Source organism: Ursus americanus, chromosome 21, assembly GCF_024610735.1.
Source record: "Ursus americanus isolate L20-20 chromosome 21, mUrsAme1.1.p, whole genome shotgun sequence".
NCBI lineage: Eukaryota > Metazoa > Chordata > Mammalia > Carnivora > Ursidae > Ursus > Ursus americanus.
This window is the reverse complement of record NC_142147.1, coordinates 52,679,367-52,702,236: the sequence shown is the minus strand read 5'-3', so window position 1 is coordinate 52,702,236 and position 22,870 is coordinate 52,679,367. Positions and strand designations below refer to the sequence as shown.

The window sequence follows — 22,870 nt, the reverse complement described above, 5'->3', positions numbered from 1 at the left end:
TGGGGAGTCAGCTCCTCCCTTTGGATGTTAGCCCCTCCCCCTCCAATGTAAGCCCTTCTCCCTTGAATGACCCTGTCCAAAGTAGGGATCCTGGTGTCGTTCACCTCTCTCTAGAGCCTAGAACCACGCCGTTCGGCCCACCGGCTCTCAATAATCATGACTGAATGGGTTAGTGGGGTCAGTCTTTTCAAGTCCTGACTACCACTTACTCGCTGTGTGACCATTGGTAAGTGACTTTACCTCTCGGACCCTCCAGCTTCCTCATCTGTAGAATAGTAATAATCTAATACCACTCTGGTGGGGTCGAGATGCCGATTTTGGGTGTCCATATGTTTATAAAGCTCCGGACAGGACCTGGTGCATAGGACACCATCCGTGCCTGTGAACTGCCCTTATCTGATGAAGGAAGGTTCTCAAAGAAATGTTATTAAAGAGAGATTTTCAGTCCCTAAAATCCTCTCTCATGGAGGCTGCCCAAGGAAATGCTGATTCCTTCCCTTGGCCATGCCATGCTCCCTCTGGGTCTCAAACCCACCTTACCAACCGCCCTGAGGAGAATCCTCAAGCCAACTCCAACACCAGAGTCTCCTGAAAGACTACTTAACCGCATTCATCAGAAAATCAATACAAATTTAAAACTTCATGGGGATCCCTCAGTTCTCCTTGTGGGGGGAGGGGAAGGTGGAAGACAGTGACGTCATTGTTGCCCTGGTGAAGCATGTGAAATGCCCCACTGGGTGCCCCATGGCACCCTCTAACAACGCAACACGTCACACGCCCTCTGGCCCTGCCAGTCCCCTAAGAAGAATAAAGAAAAGGAGAAAAACCTTTCTTTTTGTTGTTTAAAGATTTTATTTTATTTTTTTAAAGATTTATTTCTTTATTTAAGAGAGAGTGCGCGCACGCACATGAGCCAGACTTGGGGGGTGGGGTACAGAGGAAGAGGGAGAGAGAAACTTTAGCAGACTCTATGCTGAGCTTGGAGCCCAATGCCGGGCTCGATCCCAGGATCCTGAGATCATGACCTCAGCCGAAACTGAGAGTTCTCCACTTAACTGACTGAGCCACCCAGGCACCCCAAGATTTTTTTTAAGTGATCTCTGCATCCAACATGGGCTCGAAATCACAACCCCGAGATCAAGAGTCACGTGCTCTCCCCACTTTGAGGGGGGCCAGCCAGGCACCCCTCAAAGGGCTCAAAGAATAACAGTGGCAACCAAGAATCTTAAACCTAGCAAAGCTATTTTTCAAAAGCGAAGTTTATTTCTAGATAAACAAAAACAGAGAGAATTTGCTGCTAGCAGACCTGCCTTACAAGAAATACTAAAGGAAGTTCTTCAGGAGGAAGGCAAATTCCAGATAGTAATGCAAATCCACAGGGAAAACTAGTTAAGGTAATGATGTCATTTTATTTTGTTTTATTTTCTAAAGATTTTATTTTTAGCAATCTCGACGCCCAGTGTGAGGCTCGAACTCCTGACCCTGAGATCCAGAGTCACACGCTGCATCAACTGAGCCAGCCAGGTGCCCTGGTAATTATGTAATTTTAAAAGACAGACTTAATGCATAGTTTTTCTCCATTATTCTGTTAACTGATTTTAAAATCAGTTGTATGAAATCTTTAAAAAAAATAAAAATAAAATAAATAAAATCAGTTGTATGAAATAATGTGCATATAATGTATCATTGGCCTATAACATATAGAGATGTAATATATTTGCCAATATCAACACAAAGGAAGTGGTGGAGGAAAGCTAAGGAAATGACCATGGATGGATGGTAAAGTAGTAATAATTATTGTTGGGTTTGTAATATTAATATGTATGACAGTAATACCACAGAAAGCGAGAAAAGAGATTAGAGCTATGTAGGACTAGCAATTCTCTATCTCACTGGAATTAAGCTAGTATAAATAGGAACCTGATTCCGATCAATTAGAATGTATATGGTAAACCCCACAACAACAACCCCCCCAAAAAATTAACAGTGTCAAGAACTCTTACAACTCAATAACAGAAATATACAAATAACCCAATCTTTAAATGAGCAAGAGATCTGAATAGACGTTTCCCAAAGGAGATACACAAATGACCAAAAGCCCATGAAAATATTGGCATCATTAGTCATCAGAGAAATGGAAATCAAAATCCCAAGGGGATAGCACTTCGCATCCACGAGGATTGTTCAAATTAAAAAGCCAGATAACAGCAAGTGTTGGCAAGGATGAGGCGAAATTGGAAGCCTCACACACTGCTGGTGGGAGCATAGAATGGCACAGCCACTGTGGGAAACAGGCGGGCACTTCAAAAAAGTCAAACACAGAGGGGCGCCTGGGTGGCACAGCGGTTAAGCATCTGCCTTCGGCTCAGGGCGTGATCCCGGAGTTATGGGATCCGGCCCCACATCAGGCTCCTCCGCTATGAGCCTGCTTCTCCCTCTCCCACTCCCCCTGCTTGTGTTCCCTCTCTCGCTGGCTGTCTCTATCCTGTTGAATAAATAAAATCTTAAAAAAAAAAAAAAGTCAAACACAGAGTTACCGTGGGATCCAGCCATTCCCCCTCCTAGATAGATATCCAAGAGACATGAAAACATACAACCACACAAAAACTTGTACCTGAATATTTAGAGCGGCATTAGAGGTGGAAACAGTTGCCATGTCCCCATCAACCGAAGAATGATAAACAAAACGCAACATAACCATACAAGGAAATGTTATTCAGCCGTAAGAAGGACTGAGGTGATAATTTGCTCCACAACCCGGATGGAACTGGAGACCCTCACACTAAGGGAAAGAAGGAGTCACAAAAGACCTCACGTTTATGTGATTCCATTCATCTGAAATCCATAATGGGAAAATCTGGGAGGTCAGCAAATAGATTCTTGGTTTCTTGGGACTGGGAGTGGATGGAGAGGTAAGAAGATAATTGCTAAAAGGTACAGGTTTGGTGTTTGTTTGTCTGTGATGGTTAAAATGCTCTGACATTGACCGTGGTCATGGCTGCTCGTATCTGAATGTACGAAGCACCATTGAATTGTCCACTTAAGTTTTATGAATTGTATGGTATGTGAATCTCAATAAAACCTTAAAATAGGGGTGCCTGGGTGGCTCAGTTGGTTAAGCGTCTGCCTTCGGCTCAGGTCATGATCCTGGGGTCCTGGGATCGAGTCCCACGTCAGGCTCCCTGCTCGGTGGGGAGCCTGCTTCTTCCTTTCCCCTGTTTGTGCTCTCTTACTCTCTTGCTCTCTCTCTCAAATAAATAAATAAAATCTTTAAAAAAAAACTTTAAAGTAATCCAAGTACAACTGTATCACATCTATGCCTTATTTGTGAAATATTAACGTCTGTATAATGTTTAATCACTCAACCAAGAGCATAGAGTGTCTTCACTTTTATTCCAATCATCTTTGGGTCCTTTATTAGAATTTAAAGTCTTCTCCCCAGAATCTTAATTTTTTTTTTTTATGTATGAGTTCCTAGATGATTTCTAGATATTTCAAAGGGATGGTGAATGGTATTTTAATTACATTTCATGTGTGTCTGTTGTTGGTGTAGAGAAATGAAATTGATTTTTGTAGGTTAATCTTGGGTTTTTTTGTTCGACTTTTTAAAGATTTTCTATTTTTTTTAAGTAATCTCTAAACCCAACATGGGGCTCAAACTCACAACTCAGAGTTCAAGAGTCTCACGCTCCACCGACTAAGCCCGCCAGGCACCCCTGTAGGTTAATCTTGTAACTCAGGACCTTGCTGATATCTCTTACTTGTTCCTACAGCTTTTTAAATAAACCATTAATCAGGATTTATACACAGTACTGCGTTAAGCAATAGCCATGATGAGGATATTCTAATGTCATTCTTGCTTTTGGAAGGAAGACATCCAAAATTCTTATGGTGTTTGCTGGAAGCTTTATAAAGTTAAGAAAATATCCTTTCCCCCCCCTAGTTTACTACGTGTTTTAATTTTCAATCGTAAATAGATATAAAACCTTATCAAGTTATTTCTCCATGTTGATTGTAATCATTACATTTTTTTCCTTGGTCTGTTAGTGAATTACACTGAAAGAATTTTTTTTAAATTTTGAACGACCCTTGCTAATTAGTGATAAATCCTACCTGATTGTGATGCATCATGATACAATGTTGGATTTAGCCGGCTATTATGCGATGTAGGATTTTTGCACCCACATTCACAAATGAAATGGACCTACGATTTTCTTTTCTTTTCTTTTTTTTAAGATTTTATTTATTTATTCGACAGGATAGAGACAGCCAGCGAGAGAGGGAACACAAGCAGGGGGAGTGGGAGAGGAAGAAGCAGGCTCCCAGCGGAGGAGCCTGATGTGGGGCTCGATCCCAGATCGCCGGGACCACGCCCTGAGCCGAAGGCAGACGCTTAACGACTGCGCCACCCAGGCGCCCCAGGGAAGGATTTCTTAAGTGACTATATGATACCATAATGGTGGAGACGTGTCATGATACATTTGTCCAAACCCGCTGAATGCACACCACTAAGATTGAGCCTTCAGGTAAACTTTGAGGGGTGATGATGGGTAAGTTCATCAATTGATGAGCTTGAAAATGTACCCATTCTACCTACGTGGATGACGGGGGAGGCTATGCCTGTGTGGGGGTGGGGGTACATGGGAAATCTCTGTGCCTTACTCTCAACTTTTTAAAAAATATTTTATTTATGTATTTGAGAGAGAGCAAGAGAGATCACAGAGGGAGAGGGAGAAGTAGACTCACCGCTGAACACGAAGCTTGATCCCGGGACGCCTCACTGCCTGAGCCAGCCAGTGCCCCCTTCCTCTCGACTTTGTTGCCAACTGAAAACTGCTCTTAAAAGGAAAAAAAAAAAAAGGGAAGAAAGACACTTATTTAAAACAAAAACAAAAACCTTGGGGTGCCTGGCTGGCTCAGTCGGTGGAACGTTCAAGTTTGTTTTTTTTTTTTTAATATTTTATTTATTTATTTGACAGAGATAGAGACAGCCAGCGAGAGAGGGAACACAAGCAGGGGGAGTGGGAGAGGAAGAAGCAGGCTCATAGCGGAGGAGCCTGATGTGGGGCTCAATCCTATAACGCCAGGATCACGCCCTGAGCCAAAGGCAGACGCTTAACGACTGAGCCACCCAGGCGCCCCGGAACGTTCAACTCTTGATCTAGGGGTTGTAAGTGTGAACCCCACTCTGAGCGATGAGATTACTTAAAAAAATAATATCTTAAAGGAAAAAAACCCCAGCTAGCTACGTCTGTAGCTACGTATAGTAAGATATGGTCATGGGCTGGATTTTGCCCCTCTCCACGGATTCATAGGTCGAAGTCCTGACCCTAGCACCTTAGAATGTGACTGTATTTTGAATAAGGTCTTTAAAATGAAGCCCTTGGAGTGGGTCCTAATCCAGGCTGATTGGTGTCCTTTTAAGAGGACCTTTGGACACACAGAGAGACCCCAGGAATGCTTAAGCATGGACAATGACTGGGTGAGGACACACAGAAAAGGCAGCCATCTGCAAGCCAAGGAGAGAAGCCTCGAAAGGAACCAACCTGCTGACACTTGCATCTTCAACTTCTAGCTTCCAGAACGGTGAGAAATAAAATTTCTGTTGTTTAAGGTACCCTGTCTTTAGCGGCGCCTGGGTGGCTCAGTTGTTAAGCGTCTGCCTTCAGCTCAGGGCGTGATCCCAGGGTCCTGGGATGGAGCCCCGCATGGAGCCCCGCATCGGGCTCCCTGCTCAGCGGGAAGCCTGCTTCTCCCTTTCCCACTCCCCCTGCTTGTGTTCCCTCTCTTGCTGTCTCTCTCTCTCTGTCAAATAAATACATAAAATCTTAAAAAAAAAAAAATGGTACCCTGTCTTTGGTCCTTTGTTACGGCGGCCCTAGAATACTAATGCAGATATCGTTACTTTTATAAAGCTCAAAAGCAAGCAAAACGAAATCATATGTTGCTTAGGGACACATACATATGTGCTAAAGTAATCATGGAAACTGAGTGAAGCATAAACTTGATTCGGGATATGGTTACAGGTGGGCATGAGGGACAGCAAAGGACAGAGTAGTAAATAATAACATCCTAGTATTATATCGAGTGGTGAATTAATAGGCGGTCTTCTTCTCCCTGGGTCCGTACACATATATTACTTTCCATGTACCCACTATTACAGAATTGCCCAAAAGATCATTTCGAAGGCAGAGCTGGCGTTCCACTTCCTGCCACCTCTGTCGTCCAAATCCACCCCAGCTCTGGCTTCCTGCCCGGAAGGCTGCCAGGAGCTGTCACGGCTCAGGGTCGGAACCCGAAGTCCAGTTGCGTTTGGAGTAGGTGGAAATAGACTGAGAAAGGAAGGTTACTTGCCTCCTGCAGGAATTTGCAAAACCCAAGCTCACACTGCCATCTGGCCTGGCTCACACAACCACCTGTGCTTTGGAAAAAAAGCAACTTGCTGCTGGAATGACAGAGGCTGGCATTTTGGGAGGAGGTGGTAGCTTGGGGATGAAGCAGAGGAGAGGTTGTTCGAATGAATGAATAAAGAACGTGGGGCTGGCATGGAAAAGCCTGTGGAAGCCAGGAGGGGGTCATGTTCAAAGTGAACCACTGAGGACAGAAGCACGACCTAATGGACACCTGGGTGGCTTAGTTGGTTAAGCGTCTGCCTTGGGCTCAGGTCATGATCCCGGGGTCCTAGGATCGAGTCCCACATCAGGCTCCTTGCTCAGCAGGAAGCCTGCTTCTCCCTCTGCCTGCTGTTTCCCTTGCTTGTGCTCTCTCTCTCTCAAATAAATAAAATCTTTAAAAAAATAAAATAAAAATTATATATATATATATATATATATATATATATATATATATATATATCCACGACCTAAAACAAAAGAACTCATTCTATCCTCTGCATGCTTCCCTCAACTGGCCCTAAGGAGGGACACACCTCACCTTGTATATTCTGGTGGAGAATAACCTGAATCGAATCATCATGAGGAAACATCAGGCAAACTCAAGTGAGGAACTTCTGTTAAAAAAAAAAAAAAAAAAAGGTGGGGGCTGTTCTTCCAAAATGTCAATATCATAAATATGGAAATGTTCCACATTCAAGGAGCCATGACTACAAAATGCAACACCTGAGCCTAGACGAGTTCCTGCCTGAACTGGGAGGGGAAAGTGCTTCGAGAGAAAGCATTTGGGTCAGTCGATGAAACGGAGATACCACTAGGAGATTAGATAAAAAGTATTAAGTAAATGTTGCATTTATGGAGGTTGATTACTGTGGGTGAGTAAGAGAGCATCTCTGTTCTTAGGAAATACTCACTGAAGTATTCAGGGGTAAAGGGCGATGATGTGTGTAACTAACACATGCTTCAGAAAACATACGCATGTACTGAGAAACGAAAAGTAGCCCGGACTCTCAAAATCTGCCCATCTACCCACACACGCCATGAGGCCGCTGCAGAGTGAACGGGAAGCATTTCCCCCAGGGACACGCGGCAGCTGTGAAGGGTCCTAACCGGCTCCTATGTGAGCAACTACTGCTGTCTTACTCACTGAGAGAGTTTGTTCTCTAAAATCAGAGGCTTTTCGAAACTTTGTTGTTTCAAAGTATATCCGTAAGAATGAAACTTAGCCCACTCTTCCCGGAAGATCTACGTCACTTTGACACTGACGAGAAGCCTCGATTTCCAGCCCTGACGCAGAGCTTTATATAGACTTTCTGGGCATAGCATGCCACGTTTATCCTCACTTTGTAGTTTCCAAGGAAACAGGATCCTGAGTCCACTTTGCAGTCCGTAACTGTTGACTCATTTATACACACCCCTGCTTTGCTCTAAAGCTACCGAACCACAGTTTCACTTAAATTTCACCAAATTCTTCTCTTCCCCCAAATCCTGTAAGTTCATCACAGCTTCTCTTTTGGGATGTGGTCTCCTCCCCTGCAATTGGTCAGTAAACCTGATTTTAATTTGTTGCTGGTCATTGGGTTGGGATGGATGGGTGGGTGATGGAGGGATGGATGGATGGACGGGTGGATAAATAATGATAAAGCCAAAGCAATAGGGTAAACTGTTAACAATAGATAAATCTGGGTAGATACTACTTGTATTTGGGCAGGTTATCTGTAAGCTTGAGGTTATTTCCAAACAAAAAGGTGTGTGTGTTTTTGAAAAAACTAAATTCGTTTGGACCAGTATTTAGTAATTTTTTTCGAGGCCAAGGAAGAATTTTTATATTGTATTTTATGTTGTAATTCAGTACATATTCAAGATACTCAAATTTTGGGGAAAAAATTCTTACCATTTTCTATGCATTCTCATATTTTCTATGCACTTATGAAAGACGCTTATTATTAATTTACAATTATCCGTGGAAATTCATCCGTTTTTAAAAACTCTTGGAAAGGTCTGAGCACTAGTTACATACAGTCTAATCCTAAATGAATGTTAGACTTCGACTTCGGGTTTTTCTTCCCCTTGACTCGTGACGGAACTACATTTCCCAAAGCACCTTGGGGCGAGGCCCGCCAGTGGGAGATTGGGGGGGGTGAGCTTTGATTGGAGACAGCCAAATTCCTACCTGTCATGCTTTCTGGGGAACTGTAAGCGAGCCTCATGTGGGAAGAGGGGGCGGGACTTTCGAGAGGACTTGCGTGAGGTTCCCGATGGCTGCTGGGAAACGTGGTTCCGAGAAGAAGGTGGAGGGCCTGCCGCTCGGAGTCCTGGGACTTGTAGTCTTGGCAAACCGATGCCGGCCGGGTTCTTCCTCCGCTGGGTCATCTCAGGCATTGGGCCCTTCCTCCTCCACCAACGCCTTGGAATCTCTTCATGCATCGATCCCAGGCAGCTGCTGAGACCTCTGGTCCGCGACTCCGAGCTCTCAAACCGCAGGTGCTCCGCAGAGAGTCAGGGCGGGGGCATTGGCAAACGCTGGTCTTTGGCAGGCCTGGGAGGGCTTCTCAGAGGTGAGGGGGGCAGGGCCCCTATGAACAAAACGGAGTCAGGAATCAGTCCAGAATGCAGCGTACAGGGGAGCTGATGATGCTTAAACAGTCCTTGCAAAATGCCCTCCACTCCCCCCCCCCCGCCCCACCTCTGTGTGCTCATAAGTCTATGCCCCTGGGCTTAATATGACAGTGACCCAACAGTGGCACCTAGAGTAATGGACGGTGTGATGAGGAAAGCCCCCTACTCTGTGGGCGCCCAGGGAAGGCTCCTGACTGGGGGAGGCCAGGGAGAAAGAGAAGCAGAGATCAAGCTCATCTCAAGGTCCCAAACATGGCATCGTGCAGGCATCTTCCTTTCTACAAAGAGCTCCCCTGTGCCCAGGGATGCTGGGGGCTCGGAGTTGTTCATACCCAGCCCTGCCCAGCGAGCTCCCCGGTCTGGCTGATCAGGGCTTACTTAGGTCAGAAGAGAACTCAGCAGTTCTGGAACATCACGGGGGGCACCATACCCTGCTGGGGGAAGGGGGAAGCAGGTTGTTCAGGGTGACACACTTGGCCAGTTCTTGAAAGAAGCTATTCGTATGCAAAGACAGTGTCTGGACAGAACATAGAGAGGTGAGGGTGAGGTTAAAATTGCCACGTGAGAGTCAGATCTGGTGTTGCAAGGACCCCTCTGTGTCCAGCACTCTTCTACTCTTCTAGAAGGTATTCTTACCCATGATGTGCAGATGGGGACACTGAGGCACAGGGGTTATATCTCATTTTATGTGCCTCGTAGGTAAGTGGCCAAGATAGGATTAGAGTCCAGGCAGGTAACCACCACTGAACTGCTCCACATTCACCCACTCACTTTCCAGAATGTCGGGTCTGTAATGGTGGGCCCCTTCCAGGCAGTACCAGATACCCAACCATGTCTGCCTAATGTGCCCTCTGGTCGCCTAGAAGACATCCTGCTGCCTCTCCTGACCCCAGGAAACAAGTTCAGAGGGGGAAGAATTTTGAGCAAGGTCTTCAGTCCCCTGATTGAAGCCTTCCTGACCAGAGCCCCCCCACCCCACCTCCCCACCATTCCCCATTCTGTTACTCCTATAGGGGCTGTGGGGCTGAGAAATGACAGGGGCGGAGATGATACGGATGGCTCATTCCCCTCACTGGTGGATCCAGTGGTGACATTTTAGGCTGGTGGTACCATGGTGATGAAGACGCAGGGAATATAAGGACAGACAGGGTCACACTCCAGTTCCTGGGCTCTATGATGATTGTCAGGGTCAGGCCCATGTTGCCAGTATTGGGGGGAAGACACTGGGTAATTCCAAAACAAGAGCTCCTCCCTCAAAGCGTGTTGTCCTCGACGCCGAGGCCCAGGCTGGCCCACTCTGGAGTGTTCTGACTCAGGGAACAAAGGTATGAAAAAGGTGAAGAAAGAAAGGTAGCACGTGACTCACGTTCAACCATTTTTGAAATGTCACTTTCCTGGGCTCACCTGAACTTCCCAAGAGCTAATACAAGGTGGGATGGTTGTTCCCATGTTCAGGTGAGGAAACTGAGGCTGACAGAGGGGAAGGAACTGGCTTATGGCCTCGCAGGCAGGGAATAGAGAAGGAAACACTGGGAGGGAGCCCGTTTCCACGCAATATAGATTAAGTTTGTTTCTCAACACAGGCCCCTGAGGGTAGGGGAAGGGACCGGGGCAGGGCCTGACATTACATGATGGAAAGGAACTATCTGGTGGAACGAGTTTGAGATACACCAATTAAACAAAATTAAATGGGCTCTTTTCTGCAGGACTTGTCAGAACCTTTAGCTCCTTTGTATTTCCCAGATCTCTTTGACCAGGACCAAGGCCAAGGCCTGGACAATGATTGACAGGCCCTGTGTCCCAAAGGCCGTGAGTGGGACACGATGGGGGTGGAGACGTCAGCAGCCTGTGCACGCGTGTACTCCGGGCATCTGTGTGCAGGAGCAGATGATGCGTGTACATTTGTACATGCGTTCTCCATCATTCTGATTCTAGGGCTCAAATTATACATGTAAAAGCGGAACGGGATAGGCATCCAAAGGCCAGGGTCTTGCCCTCAGGCTTGCCCGGCGACGAGATAAAGACCAAAAGTGCCTCCACCGCCCGCTCAAGTCAGATTCCACAAGGCTTTATTGGCGCGGAACTTAGCCGGATGCCCGCCGCTTCCAAGACACGGGCGAGTAAGAGCTCTCGGCTGCGCAGAAGGCCCCCTGGGATCGCCCAGCCAGGGGGAACACGCTTCCATCCATGGGCAGGGAGAGAGGGAGAGAAGGGCGTTCTCGCAGGGTGAACGGCCCAGCCAAACGGCGAGTGGTGGGATGGACTGGAGACGCGAGGACCGGCCCTGCTAGAAGGGGTACTCGCAGACGTAGTAGAGGCGGCGTTCGCAGTCGTGGTCCCACCAGGAGCCGTCATCCGAGGCCTGTGCCACGCAGTTCTCGAGCGTGCCGCCGTTGGGCTGGTTGGGGCTGAGCGGGTGCGGCGCGGGGCTAGGACCGGCTCCAGGCTCTGGACGGGGCGCGCGGTGCCAGGCGAAGAAGGACACGCGCTGGCCGTTCTCGAAGAGGTACAGTCCCTCGGAGCGCCGGTCGTGCACGCCCAGCCACACTGGCCAGTTGTAGGGAGCGAGCGCCGAGCGCAAATAACGAGTGAGCGCCTCCATCTGCTGGCGGTCCGCAGGCTGTGCCAGGCTCCCGCCCCGTGCCACGCACCGCGCCTGCGCCGCCGCCTGCGCCTCGAAGTCGCGCGATAGCAGGAAGCATTTGTGGCCCAGGCGCAGCCCCTTCAGACAGCCTGTGGGCGGGGAGGGGCGGGGTCAGGGGCTCCGGGGGCGGGGAGGAGGCGGGGTCGGGAGGAGGCGGGGTCAGAGCCACGGGGAGCAGGGAGGCGGAGAGTTAGGACCGCTGGGGTGGGGCCAGACTGCTGGAAAGGGACCGTAGGGGGAGTGGCGTGGCCCGAGTCGGGTACGCTCCACAGCGTGGTAGGGAGCGGGCCTGTCCCTCCGCGCGCCAGCTCTCCGCATTCACCCTCCACGCTACTCTAAGTCCCCATAAGCCAGCACCCTGCACATCTTTAGGAACTCGCTCGTCCCTAACACCCTGGGTCCTCACGTCTCTTCAGATGTTTCTGGGCCCTCCTCCCCCCAGTCCTCCTCTTGACCCCGATCGTCCCACTTTCCCTGCCCGGCGCGGCGCGGACTCACCCTCTAAGCGGCCATGCTCGCGCTCCGCGCGGCTCTGCGCCTCCTGCAGGGCTTGCACGGCGTCGCGGGTGTCGCTTGCTACCTCCCGCAGCTGCCGCAGCCCCCGAGTCAACTCGACCACGCGGGTGTCCAACGCGTGCAGACGGACATGCAGCTGGTGCAGGCCTGCGTCCAGGCCGGCCAGGCGGCCCACTGTGGGTAGACAGGGAGCACGCTGGACGGGACCCGGGGATCGGAGCTGGGGGGCTAAATGGCCTGGAGGGACCTAGGGCTTCTGGGGGCACAGTTGGGGTGGGCGGCACTCGGGATTTCTGAAAGGTAGGAGCCGGTGGCCCCGGGCTCTTGGGAGGCAAGACCAGGCACCCGGAGCTCCCAGGGATGTGGGGGTTATCGGCTGGGCGGTGGGCCATTGAAAGGTCCCAGGCAGTGAAAGGACGGTTCATTTTTGAGAAAATGACCGCGGAGACCTGGGGGCCGGGCGGAGTTAATGATTACTCACGGATATAAGTGACGGTGTCCTCAGGGGTGGGAGAGGGGCTAGGGCTAGAGGAGGGGGTTACCGTTGTTTCCTCCTCTTCCTCCCCCTGACCGTCTTCCTCGGTCCACCAGGTCTCTTTGTCTTCAGGGGTTCCCTCAGGGTTTTCGTCCCCCCTCCCAGCGGGCAGCCCCAGGGCCTCCTGCAAATGCTGAGGCAGGAGAGGGATGGTTAGGGCCAGCCCAGCTGCATTCTGACGCTCCACACGCTCCGGCCGCCCCTTTACAGCAGTGAGTTCTGCCCCCGAGTTCCTTGTCTGAATCCATCATCCCTGCCCTTTGAGCCTGTCCCATCACTCACCCTTGCCCATTTCCCTAACCCTGGAATACCCTCCCTCCCACACCCACAGTTCCCCATCAGAGTCCTAAGCAACTCACCTTTAGCATCAGGGCCTCCCTCTCCCGCTCCTCCTCTTGGGCACCTCCCCAGACCCCCTCCCACTCCCTGTCTGCTCCTCGAGCCCCATGGCTGAAGCCCAGGAGCTGAGGGACCACCAGGGCCCCAAGCAGCCAGGCTGCCTGCATCAGGCTGGGCTCTGCAGCACCCCAGGCTGCAGAGGGATGTCTCTGGGGACTGGAGTGCGTGCAAATCACTAGCCCCCGGTTCCTGCCTCTCCCAGCTTCTTCCTGGTCCCTTTCCTCCAGGCTTTTGTCTCTGTCCACCGGTCTGTTCGTCCGTTGGTCTCTGCTCCTCTGTGTGTGTCTCTCTCCGCCTCTCTTGGCTCCCCTGAGGCCCTGCCTCTGTGGCCGGAAACCTCCAACGTTCCAAAGCCTGGATCCCGCCTTGGGTCTCCCCGCATACCCCCCTCTTCCCACTTTCCAGAGCTCACTTCCGCCCTGCCCTTTCCTTCCACCATGGCCAAAAGCTCAGATGGCCAGAAGAGGATGGAGCCGGCTCTTCAAGGGATCCTGGGGATACAACCTCTGTCCGGGAACCAGGGGGTTCTTGGGGCTTGGCCCTGCTCCCTACTCCTCCTCCTGGCCACTCCTCAGGACCAGGGAGACTGCAGGGTCTCCATAAGGTTTTTATTACCCTGTGGCCACCATCGCCCACGCACCCTGCTGGGGGAGGCTTTCCCACGATTCAATTCGCAGGCTCTAGGGCGCCTCCTGCCCCCAGATCTCCCATGCTGGCCTCAAGCCCTTGCCCCAAGATGAAAATGAGTGTGTGTGCCTGTCTATGGGGACACATAGGAAGAGCATGCGTGTCACTGTGTATGCGACTCCCAGGCGGGGCTCTGGGCTTCATTTGCTGTACTTTCCTGGAAGCCTCCTGCAGGCCAGGCTCTGGGTGGGGCAATGCTGGGGACTCCAGCTGCCCACAGACAGGCAGACAGAAGGGCAGAGGGAGGGGGAAGGCTGGGTGGGTGGTGGTCAAGGAAGCTTCTTCCTCCGGGAGGCGGAGTAGACAGACGCAGGCCTGGGCGCCTGGAGCTCGAAGCATTCATCCAAGTGCCTCGGCTCCCGCCTGGACCACTGCAGTCACCTCCTTCTGGCTCTCCCCCTCCTTTCTCCTGAGCCCCTCCAATCCACGCTGCTTGCCGCAGCCAGAGCAATGCTTCCAAACCGTAAATCAGATCACGTCACTCCCCACTCCCCTGCTCCCCCAGCTTCCCATCATATGCAGGAGGGAAGCCAAACCCTGTCCTCAGCAGGGGCCTGGCCTGCCCAGTGGGGGGGCTGGGAAGGATGGGCCCTTGGCATCTCTGCAAGCTCATCTCCCCCCTTCCCCTTGCCCCCCCCCCCACCAGGCTCCATCCACACTAGCCTCTTCACTGTTTCCTGAATGCCAAGCTCCTTCCTACCTCGGAGCTTTCGCACTAGCCTTTTCCTCCTCCTAGATGCTCTTCCCCCAGCTTCTTCTCATTATTAAGGTCTCAGCTCAGTGAGGCCTCCATCATATCCACAGAAGCTGCACTGCTACAAGTTAACTCCCCATTTTATCTTGTTGGTATAATCAAGACGGGATTGTCTTGTCTGTTCGTTTTCTTGTTTGTTGCCCGTCTCCTGCCAGCGAAGGCAGCTGTTCTTGTTCGTTGCTGTATCCCCGGAGCTAGAACAGGGCCAATCTAGCACAGAGTAGGTGCTCAATGGGTCTGCTCAGTGAGGAAGGAAATAGCCATTCCTGGTGGGGTAACAGCTTAGCCAAAAGACTGAGGGCTCGACTGCTGTGTTAAGTGGCACCCCGCGTTCCCTGGGGCAGGGGCACAGGGGCACAGTGGGGGTGTGGGGGGGTCGCCAGGGTGGAGGTGGTGAGGGCAGTGGGAGAGAAGCTGCAGAGGCAAGGGAAGCAAGAGGCCAGGCCAGGCCCACTCTATGCCAGACCCGTGAGTCATGCAGGGCTTTCCCAGCCGGGGCCTGGCTGGTTGTGCCAGCGATCATGGAGCTCAGCATCCAGGGATGCAGGGCCCACTCTTCAAGGGAAGAAACTGAGGCTCAGAGAAGGGACAGCGTGACCTGCTGGAGGTCACCAGCGTGGCAGCAGCCAGCCAAGGCTTCTGGCTTATCTAAGCAAGGGCAGGGTGTCCGCCTTTGCTGCTGGGAGCCCCAGGAGGGGTCTCAGAAATCCACTCGCCCAGCCTTCCCTTTTCCAAGAAAGCAAAAGGCAGTGTGACATGAGGGCAGGCTGCTCACCCCCGGGGGCCCTTCGGGTGCCTGTTAGGGGCCCGGGGACCCCTCACTAGCAGCTAGAGGCCTCGAGAGATGATGCACAGTCTAGGAAAGGCCTTGTAAACTATAGTGGGGTGCAGAGCCTCTCTTGCTGCTGGTGCCAGTGTGGGCAGCTGCTTCTCCCGGGGCGCAGACGCTCACCCCCTGGGCTGGTGGGTATGCATCCGGAGCGAGGCCTCCTGGGGCCAGGCTGGCTCATCCCCTGGTACCCTGGAGCCCACAGCTGGAGGTGCGGCCAGAGGCTTCTCAGAACTGCCCTCTGCAGGTGCCTGTGCTCCGGCTGGCAGCCCTGGAGGCGCTGGTGAAGCTGGAAGAAGGGTAGGAGCCTGGACTCTGGGGACACTCCCACCATTGCCCTGTCTCTCTAGGATGTCCCAGGCACCGGAGATCTGAGCTGTGAGGAGACTTGGGGTGTGTCTGTGTATCAGGAAGGAGGACATGCAGCAATGGTGTGCCTAGTAGTGAACAACAGGGCTGTGAAGACTGAGCCAGCCTGCCTGTCCCTGATCCTTGGTGCCACCTCTTTAGAGCTAGGTGACCTTGGGCACCAAGTTACTTAGCTTCCCTATGCCCCAGTTTCCCCCTCTGGATAATGGGAATGGTGAAAGTCCATAGCCCATAGAATTGGTGTGGGAAGTTGATGAGTAAATCCAGAGCAAGCCTGGCACACATGAAGTGCTCAAGAAATGTCAGCTATGGGAGGGAGCTGTGGCTTAGCCTTGTGCATCTAAATGGCTGTGTGCACACCTGCGTGATGCATGGTGAGGTGGGTGGGTGTGAAGGGGCCGCATGCAAACGTCTCCTTACAGTTGTGTGTCTCTGTTTCTGGGTTGTGTGTGAGCTGGAGATCTGAGCATGCACACCTGGGTGCGTGCCCCTGTGTGTGTGTGTGTATGGGGGGGTAAATGCTGTGCTGTGTGTATGCTCTGGCACGCGGGTGCGAGAAGTACGCGTTGTACCTGGTTGTGTGTTTGTGGCGATGAACACTCAGGTATGTTAGGTCATGCATGCTCTGGAGAGTATCTATATGGGGGAATGTGCGCCCCTGCAGGGCCAGCTAGTGATTCTAAGCACCTGTGCCTTGGGGGAAGGTGTGTGTGTGTGTGTGTATGTGTGTGTGTGTGTGGTATGTGTGTGTGTGTTTGGGGGGACAGGAATCTGTAGTTCTCACAATCCAATTTGGAGGTCTACAGTCTAGTGACAAATATTTATTGTGCCCTACTGTGTGTAGACGGGCTGGTAAGCGCTGTGGGAAGTGGCGGTCCTGGGATGTGTGTGTGTGTGTGTGTGTGTGTGTGTGTGTGTGTGTGTGTAGCCCTTAGGGGGGCGGAGCCCCATGGTCCGGGTAGGGGGGCAAGCAGGGGTAGTGCCCGGTTGGGTTATCTGGTGGCGATGAGGAGTGGTGGGGGAGGGCAGGGGGAGGGGGCGGAGCCGGCGGGGGGGATGGGCGAGGTTTGGGGGCGCGGGGAGGGGCGATGTCTCCTCCGCCGGCTCCGGAGGGAGGGGAGAGGGCGGAGGGAGGGGAGGGAGGGAGAGAGAGAGAGACAGGGTGAGGGAGAGACAGTGAGAGCGAGAGAGCGAGAAGGGAGGCAGAGGAGGCGCGGAGCGGGCGGCGGCGGCGGCGGCGGCCTGAGGAAGAGGAGGAGGAAGAGCAGGCGGAGACGCCGCGCCCGGAGCCGGCCGGACCGAGCCGGGGGCGGGCTAGCCCGGAGGGGCGCGGCGGCCGCGGCAGAAGGGGGGGCGCTCTGCGGATGGCCAGGCCCGGCCCGCGGGGGGGGTGAGGTCCTCGGCCCCCCCGCCCTCCCCCCCGGCCCCCGCCCGCCCCCTCCCCGGCCCGCTCGCCCTCCGGGGCGGTGGGGCATGGCCTGAGGGTCCCCCGTCTCCGGGGGGGTGGGGGGTGGGGGGAGGGGGGAGGGGCCGCGGGCGCAGCCGACCGGGACTCAGCAGCCCCGCCAGGCAGGTAAGGGGGCCGAAAACCCGGGGATTTGGGGGAGCTGCGGGGCCCGGGCCGCGGGAGGGGGCGGGGGCGCCCCGGACGTCCTTGGCCGCGCGCCGGGCTCCGGGCCCGGGTGTGCGGTGGGGGGTGGGGGTGAGGAGGGGAGCGTTGCCCCGGGCGACGCCAAATTGGGTTACGCCCCGGTCCCCCGTGCCCCGTCCCAGATAGCAGACTTGAGGGGAGGATGCGGCCCCCATCCCCTGCCAGTAAGGCCCCCCAGCCCGAACCCGCTTCCCCGCGCTCCCAGGCCAAGGGCTCGGTCGCTGTACCCACCTCCTGGCCCTGCCCGGCCACTCCCCCGCCTCGCCCACCCCGGCCTACCAGGGCCCGTAGACCCCTTCTGCAGACCCACCGCGCGAGGCCCCTCCCCCAGGTCACCCTGGCTCCCTGCCCCTCCGTCGGGGGTCTGGGCCTTAGCCTCCTCCGCCCCCTTCGACCCCTCTAGCTCCTGCTTCTCCTTCTAGGCTTCTCCAATCCCCTCCCACCCCCTTCACCAGCTCCCCTCATCCCCACCCGTCTCATCTCCCTTCTCCACCGGCCGGCGCGCCCCCTCGGCTCCCGCCTCCGAGTCCTGCTCCCGGGTGCCCCCGCCCCCTCTCCCCGGCCCGGGGCTCTCCCCCACCAGTTTCTCGGCCCCAGCCCCGGCTCCTCTCCCCGCCTTTCCCCGCCTCTCTCCGCCTCCATTCATTCTCCCGGGCCCCGCTCTCGGCCACACCAGCCACCCCCCTGTCCCCCCGCAGCCTCCCAGGGCACCCCCTCTCTCCCCTTCTCCACCCCCCCCCCCGCCGATTCCTCAGCCCGTCTCAGTACCAGCTGCGTGCCAGCTATTCTTAGCCGCGGAGCGTTTGATTCATGCCGCCCCGGCGGAGTGTGCCCGCTCCCTCCCTCGGGCCTGAGGGGGAGGGGCCGGAGCTGGTCTGGGGGGTTGGGGGCAACCGCACGCGCTGGGGAGCCCAGGCCAGCTTTGCTTTCATCCCCCAGGCCACCCCATTATTGCCCGGTTGAGGCTGGGGTCAGCCAGGGTCAGCCGAGGGGGAGTGGCAGCGGGCTCCGGGTCGGAGGTGGGATGTGAAGTCCAGAGGGTAGGAGGCCCGGGGGGTGGGGGGGTGTGCTCCGCAAGGGCAAGGTGGGGCAGTTCTGCCTGGTACCTGGAGGGGGGGAGGGGGCTTCGCAGCCTAGCCACGCATGGGGGGGGGTTGGCCAGCTCGTGGTTAAGCTGCTCGCTCACCCACAGCTCTTGGAACTGTCCTCCCCGCACACTCATTTTGTCTTCCCTCCCCCAACCCCCCCAGCCCATCCCCACTCCCCCAAAGTCAGCAGTACCCTCCACTGCTTCCCATCTCCATGGCAACGGTGCAGGAGCTGGGCCTGGTGTGGGGGGGGAGGGACCAGACCAGACATTCTGGTTTCCGGTGCTGGGGTGGGAGACTGGGAGAAGAAGAGGGAGGCGGACCCCATTTGGGTCCCAGGCTTATAAGGCCACCTCAGGAGAGAATAGTGGGGATCTGGAGATGACCTCCTACCCCAGTCCCCCAGACCATCACCCCACCTCTTAGCCACCCTCCCAGCCCCCCAGTCTCTCTTAGAGTGGATCCACAGGACCAGGCAATGCCAATCCCCCTGTCTTGTAGTGCCAGTCCTCAGATGCGCCCACAGGTTTTCCACAGTCACCCCACACTGACCCAGGCCACTGCACTACTGTCACCAGGCGGCCCTCCCAGGACAGTGTCCCCACCCACCCACACCCCTCTCAGGATGCCCTCAACAGCCTTCAGAGGCTGCAGGCTTGTGGTTCCCTTGGGGACTCCCCATGCATGATAGTCTGCCCCACGACAGCGGCATCTGAGTGTCCCTGCTCCCCTGGGACACTGATTCCCAGCAGTCCTGCACACGTTGTCAGCCACACTTCAGTGAAGTCACCGGTTCCACCCGCTCCTGGGCACCACTCCCGGGCACCACGCGGCCTCCCACTTCTGCCGTCCCAGGCTCACGGCACCTCTGTCTCCCCATTACTACATCCCAGCCTCCCCCCACCAGCTATCCAGGAGGAGGACGGGAGGGCCTCGGGTGAGGGGCCAGGCTGGGGCCAGGAGGGCAGGATGCCGGTGGGTCATCCACCTGTCTGTCCTCAGCTAATTTTAGCTGCATTTTCCGTGGCCTGCCAAAGTGGGCCAGTAGCTCCCGCGGTGATTCTGCGGTTTCTGGGACACTGCCATGCTGGGTCAGCGGCAAAGTGGGGCGCAGGAGGGGTGGGGGGCTGTGAGCAGGGCCAAGGGCAGGGAAGGAGACGCTCTGGAAGCATGACAGGGATGGGCGTGTGTGAGCAGCGGCGGCAGGAGTGTCTGGGGGTGTGTCCAGCCTCCTTCCTGCCTACTTGGGGCATGTGGGGGGGGGTGGCGGCCCCTAGAACGCTTGTCCACGTGCGTGCCTGCGGCCTCCAAAGAGTCCCGGGCTCCCCATCTGACAGCTGTCCTCGGCCCCCCGGCAGCCGCCTGTGATGCTGCTGTCCCCTGTCGCCCCGTGGCCCCACGATGACCCACAGCCCCGCGTCAAGCGAGGACGAGGAACGCCACAGTGCCAGCGAGTGTCCCGAAGGGGGCTCAGAGTCCGACAGCTCCCCAGACGGGCCCAGCAGAGGCCCCCGGGGGACCCGGGGCCAGGGCAGCGGAGCACCTGGTAGTCTGGCCTCCACCCGAGGCCTCCAGGGCCGCTCCATGTCTGTCCCGGACGACGCCCACTTCAGCATGATGGTCTTCCGGATTGGCATCCCGGACCTGCACCAGACAGTGAGTGATGAGCGCCCGCTGGCCAGCGGGGGACAGGGCCCCGAGCCCACAGGAGGCGGCTTCTGCTGCTGGGCGTCCTCCCCCTTGGGCCCCATTTCCAGACCCCCATATGCTTCCCCCAGGTCTCCCTCCTGTCCCCAGAATCACCCCCACCCCCTTGCCAAACCACCTCAGGCTCCTCCCTGTCACCTCCCCAACCAGAAATGTCTGCGCTTCAACCCCGATGCCACCATCTGGACAGCCAAGCAGCAGGTGCTCTGCGCCCTGAGCGAGAGCCTGCAGGATGTGCTCAACTACGGTCTGTTCCAGCCGGCCACCTCAGGCCGCGATGCCAACTTTCTGGAGGAGGAACGGCTGCTTCGGGAGTACCCCCAGTCTTTTGAGAAGGGGGTGCCCTACCTGGAGGTGAGGCCCGCAGCCTGCCCGGCTTGGTCACAGAGGAGAGAAGGGCTGCCCTATTTTTCTCCCAGTCACGCCCTTGCAAGGGAAAACCCAGTGGGCTCTTCCAGATCTCCTCAGCATTAGCGTCAGAGAGGCCTGCGTGTGCTGCCTCTGACCAACAGAGCAGCCTTGGGCAAGTCACTTCCCTGCCCCAAGCTTCTCTTCACCTTTCAAAGTGGGAAAGGATTCACAATTACAGTAGGTGTTCTAGAACATTCTGTGCAAGGTCCAGACTCCTACTCCTCCACGTCAGGGAGGAGCCCTGCACTCCTCTGCCTACCCAGCCAAGGCTCTAGGGCTGTTTCCACTTTGACCCTGAGATGACACCCCCTCCCCCGGCTCAAAAGGAGTCCAGCCTCCTCCCCAGGCCCCTGATTCCAAGTCTCTATGTCTCTCCCCTCATACGCCCCTGACCACAGTTCCGATACAAGACCCGGGTTTACAAACAGACCAACCTGGATGAGAAGCAGCTGGCCAAATTGCACACGAAGGTGAGAGAACCCTGCTGGCGCTTACCCCCCAGCATCCCCCCACAGAGACCCGGAACCCCCCACCGCCACTTTCCCACTTCCTCTCCCACCTCTTCCCCGCAGCCCTCCACATTCCCCAGCCCCTTCTGTTCCTCTGCCAGGGACCCCCACTAACTTGAGATGCTGCGTTGCCTTTGGGACAGCCCCAAATGCCACCCCGTTCTCTCCATTATAAGCCCTTCTTCGCTCCCCTCTGTGCCCCTCATTGCTCTGCCCGGCCCACACCATTTCCCCTGGCTCCCACTTTCTTCTTCCTTGGACTCCCCCATCTCATCTCTGGGTCCCCCATATCCACGCAGGGCCCCTGCCTCCCCCGACTTGGCCTGGACTCTGACACAGTGTGCCTCTGTCTCAGGGCTGTTTCATAGAGACCCCGTAGTTCCCCCAAACCCATAGCCTACACCTTTCCCAGATCCAGGGATGTCTTCCAGCCCCAGCCACATCGATCCACGTTAACCTCCAGGCCTCTGACCATATGTCCCCTGTGTCTACCCTGGTTCCCTAACACCTGGGAGGAAGCCAGGGGGCTCCTTTAGCCAGAGGTGAAGAGAACAATTCTTGACACTTGGGAAAAAAGCCCCTGGCCCCTCCTCATCCCCCAGCCTGACCCCACCATGCATTCGTCTCTGTCCTCCCCCAAATATTCCATCCCTCCAGACTTGCGCCATGCGCTCCGGGACCACCGGCCACATACGGCTCCCAAGCATTTCCAGTGTGGCAGGTCCAAACTGAGCCTCGCTGTGAGTGTGAAATGCACACCGGATTTTGAAGACCCAGTACCCCAAAAGAGTAAACTATCTCATTAATAAATTTCCTGTGGATTACCTGTTGATACGGTAATACTGCGCATATATTAGGTTAAAAAGATAGGTCATTGAGATGAATTTCGGCACAATCAACAGTGCCCCTTCCTTGTTCCTTAAAGGTGGCTACTAGAGACTTTTCAGTGCCACACGTGGCTCGCTGTGTGTTTCCACCGGACAGCGCTACTCGAGACCCCAGCTTTTCTCCCTTGCTCCCTGACTGGCCTGTCTTCTCTCTCTTGTCCATGGCTCAGACGGGGTTGAAGAAGTTCCTGGAGTACGTGCAGCTCGGGACGTCCGACAAGGTGGCGAGGCTGCTGGACAAGGGGCTGGACCCCAATTATCATGACTCGGATTCAGGAGGTAGGGAGGGAAGCGGGGGCTTTGGAAGAGATGGGGGGAGCCAAGAATGAGGCGTAAGGGCTGCATGTGACTGGCCTTTCCTGCCCCTTAGAGACCCCCCTGACTCTGGCTGCCCAGACTGAAGGCTCCGTAGAGGTGATTCGAACCCTGTGCCTGGGAGGGGCCCACATCGACTTCCGGGCCCGGGATGGCATGACAGCGCTACACAAAGCTGCGTGTGCCCGTCACTGCCTCGCTCTCACGGTGAGGTGCCAGACCCCCCGGGACCCTCCCCCAGAGTGCAGTGGTCCCCTGACAGCAGGCCGAACTGCAGCCAGTTGCCCCGGACCCACCCTCCTCCCCCACTTCATCTCCCTGGTCTCCCCTTTGCCTCTCATCTCGCCTCCTGGATGTCCCCTCCCACGTCCCCATGGGGATGCCACTTCTGCTCTTCCCTTGGACTCCTCTCCCTTTCCCGTTTGTTCTCTCTCAAGCCTCAGTTCTTTAGATTTGTTAAAAATAGTCTCTCTTCGTGTCCCAAACACAAAGCCCCTTTCCATAGCCTGACACACACACAGCCCCCATGGTCACTCCTCCAAGGGAATCTGAGACCCT

The 22,870-nt window shown here is 54.9% G+C and overlaps 2 protein-coding genes across 2 annotated transcripts in view; one reads left to right on the top strand and one right to left on the bottom strand.

Moving 5' to 3' along the window:
• Positions 1 to 11,058: 11,058 nt before the first annotated feature.
• CLEC11A (C-type lectin domain containing 11A) lies at positions 11,059 to 13,455 on the bottom strand. The gene is made up of 4 exons (XM_045775191.2): positions 13,066 to 13,455; positions 12,653 to 12,839; positions 12,154 to 12,345; positions 11,059 to 11,744 (listed from the first exon to the last, which is right to left on the bottom strand). The coding sequence occupies exons 1-4, from the start codon at positions 13,210 to 13,212 to the stop codon at positions 11,299 to 11,301; spliced, it is 972 nt and encodes a 323-aa protein (XP_045631147.1). The 5' UTR covers positions 13,213 to 13,455; the 3' UTR covers positions 11,059 to 11,298.
• A 3,798-nt stretch (positions 13,456 to 17,253) lies between these two features.
• The window catches only part of SHANK1 (SH3 and multiple ankyrin repeat domains 1), a 44,006-nt gene continuing 38,389 nt past the window's right edge, over positions 17,254 to 22,870 (top strand). Inside the window, 6 exon segments of the mRNA XM_045775177.2 lie at positions 17,254 to 17,317; positions 19,842 to 20,139; positions 20,341 to 20,544; positions 21,000 to 21,071; positions 22,168 to 22,276; positions 22,368 to 22,519. Coding sequence (XP_045631133.2) covers positions 19,885 to 20,139; positions 20,341 to 20,544; positions 21,000 to 21,071; positions 22,168 to 22,276; positions 22,368 to 22,519 — 792 coding nt within the window. The 5' untranslated portion in view covers positions 17,254 to 17,317; positions 19,842 to 19,884.